The 2886-nt window shown below is 36.7% G+C and overlaps 1 protein-coding gene across 1 annotated transcript in view; it reads left to right on the top strand.

Moving 5' to 3' along the window:
• Positions 1-888: 888 nt before the first annotated feature.
• Positions 889-2886, top strand: part of LOC149526292 (uncharacterized) — a 2222-nt gene continuing 224 nt past the window's right edge. Inside the window, exons 1-4 of the mRNA XM_089785583.1 lie at positions 889-1308; positions 1411-1599; positions 1968-2195; positions 2277-2535. Coding sequence (XP_089641709.1) covers positions 889-1308; positions 1411-1599; positions 1968-2195; positions 2277-2535 — 1096 coding nt within the window. The remainder of the gene's footprint in view (positions 1309-1410; positions 1600-1967; positions 2196-2276; positions 2536-2886) is intronic.

Raw genomic sequence — 2886 nt, forward strand, 5'->3', positions numbered from 1 at the left:
AGGATTGATTAAAGGCTTATATTATAAAGATGGGACTGCTTTAAGAGTAATTTTAGATGATCAAAGTGTGAATAGTTTGTGCGAATTGCTTAAGGAGAAAGGTCTTCTTGCTGTTTATGTTGAGCATAGGAAGAATACTCAACATCGTACTCCGATGCTTGAATTAGTCAATGAGGATGTCGAGTTTTTATCATTAGATAATGATGTTGGAAATGAAAAACGTTTAAACGAAGATGAAGAAGGTTTAAATGAAGATTATTTTGATACAACATGGTTAAGTCATGAAGGGGATGATGAGTTGGCAATGGCTAGGGAGAAAATTAGAGAATTTAATGCAAGCAAAGATAGGTTGCTGGCTATTGCATCAAAGGAATTAGATGAGGAAGGGCCATCTGAATGAACAGCTGCAGATCTATCAAAAGGTACTAAATTCCAATTTAACGCTACAGGTGGCTCATCTGAAGCTGCTCAATGCCCATTTCAAGTTACTGGCAACCCATCTGAAGTTGTTGGAGGCCAACTTAAAGCTGCTAGTAGCCCATCTAAACTTGGTGAAGGCTAATTTCAAGCTTTTGGTGGCCTTTCCGATGCTGTTGGAGGCTAGTATGAAGCTGTTGGAGATGATGGAGTCTCGACGATTGGACCATCAACAACAAAACATCATAGTGATTATATTGACTCTAGTGACCTAGGGAGTTACATTTCTACAAGCTCTAGGTCTGAAGCTGATGTGGCTCAAAAGGTCAAGTCAAGGGGACCGTTTTGTACTTCCGATCAATAGATATCAGACTTCTTTATGGGTCAATCTTTCAAGGACCCATGACATTTCAAAGCTGTTTTTTTTTTAGTATAGTATGACTAAGTGGTTTTTTTTCATTTTAAAAAAAAATGACAAGGTTAGAGTTAGAGCTAAAATGTGATAGAATTAGATGTGAGGGGGAGATACTAGCTTTAAAACATGAGATTGATAACTTCTTTAGAGTGAAAACCTATCTCGGAACACACAATTATCTGCCTATAATTAAGAATAAGAAAGTGACAGCAAGGGTTTTGGCTAATAAGTTAAAAGATGATATTATCATGATGCCATACCTAAGGATAAGACAAATCATAGTGTTGGTGAGAAAACAACTAGGTGTGGCAATTGGTCTGACAAAGGCTAGAAGAGTCAAGTTATCAATGATGAAAGAAGTGCAAGATAATTATGTAGAAGAGTTCAACAGATTAAGACAGTATGCTGATGAGCTTTTACTGAGAAATGAAAGGTCAATAATTAAAATAGAGGTGGAGAGGTTTGCACCAGATGAGGTAGTAGTTTTTCATCGAATGTATATATGCTTTAAGGCATTGAAGAATAATTTTTTAAAAGGTTATAGATGTATATTTGGATTGGATGGTTGTTTCTTGAAGGGGTTAGTGAAAGGACAACTTTTGGTTGCTGTGGGCCAAGAGAGGAACAACCAAATGTTCCCTCCTGCATGGGCAGTGGTTAGTGGTGTCGAAAACAAAGACAATTGGAAATGGTTCTTAGAGCTCTTATGTGCTAATCTTGGCATCGAAGATGGAATGGGATGGATCATCATCAACAACATGCGAAAGGTATTTTTTTTATTAAATTAGTAAATAAGACTATTAAATGTTATGTACTGTATGTATGTTATGTATCTTTTGCATGAATTTAACATTTAGTTTTTACATTGAAATAAATAAACACATGTTGCAAATTATCTCAGCATTCTTTTCCACCATGAAGATCATAAATTTCAACTTAAAACTAATGCATAAGCTGCCATATGTGCATGAGCATTCAGAATAGTATGTTGAATGTCCACAATTAATCTTCAGTGTATATCTTCTCACTATTTACCATATTTATTTTTTTGTTGTAGGGTTTTTTAAGTGCTACCAATTAGCTTCTTCCATTCATTGAACAACAAATGTGTGCACAACACATCTACATGATGTAGGGGAAGAAGTTCAGAGATGAAGACTTAAAGTCCAAATTTTGGCACTGTGCTAGATCCCCAAACCAGCCAGAGTTCAAAAAGCAAATGGAACTTCTATGCGCCATGAAGGAGGTTGCATACAATCACTTGATTCAAAACTGGGATGCCATGCATTGTTGTCAAGCATTCTTCTCCGATTTCTCCAAATGCTATGTTATTGAAAACAATATGTGTAAGACCTTTAATGGAGTAATTATAGGAGTAAGATGCAAAGCAGTCATTAGCATGCTTGAGGATATTAGACTTTATGTCATGAGGTGATTGGTTCAGAAAAAGGAATATGGCATGAAGTGGACTACTGAGTGTGGCACTCGTATACTCAGGAAATTAGAGAAGTCTATGGGCCTGGCAACAAAATGGGAAGTGGATTTGAATGGGGCCTATTTGTATGAAGTATTCTGGGAAGATCTTGAAAAGTTGGTAAGGGAGAGTTACACAGTATCTTTGCAGCATGGGACATGTGCTTGCCGAGCTTGGGACATAAGTGGAGTGCCATGCCAGCATGCCATCAATGCTATCTATTATGAGGGTCAGGACCCTACAATGTATTTGGTATATTGTTTTAAAAGTCTAAATACCTTAAGGCTTATGAACAACTACTTTGTCTTGTCAGGGGCCCAATGTTCTAGCCTAAAGGAAATGTGGAGGTTGTCTTACCTCCACATGTAAAGAGATCTGCTTGATGACCAAATAATGAGAGGAGAATAAAAGAAGGTGAAAGGCCAAAGAAAAAGATGTCAAGGGTGGGAAGGATAATGAAATGCTTGATTTGTCCGCAAGAAGGACACAATAGGTCAAATTGTCTAATCCGACATGTAAGTGTAATCTATTATGTATGTTGTTGCTTAATTTAGTTATTTTTTATATTACTAGTTCTTGA

This window comes from Theobroma umbraticum, unplaced genomic scaffold (assembly GCF_002168275.2).
Source record: "Theobroma umbraticum cultivar Fairchild unplaced genomic scaffold, ASM216827v3 scaffold_39.0, whole genome shotgun sequence".
Taxonomy (NCBI): Eukaryota; Viridiplantae; Streptophyta; class Magnoliopsida; order Malvales; family Malvaceae; genus Theobroma; species Theobroma umbraticum.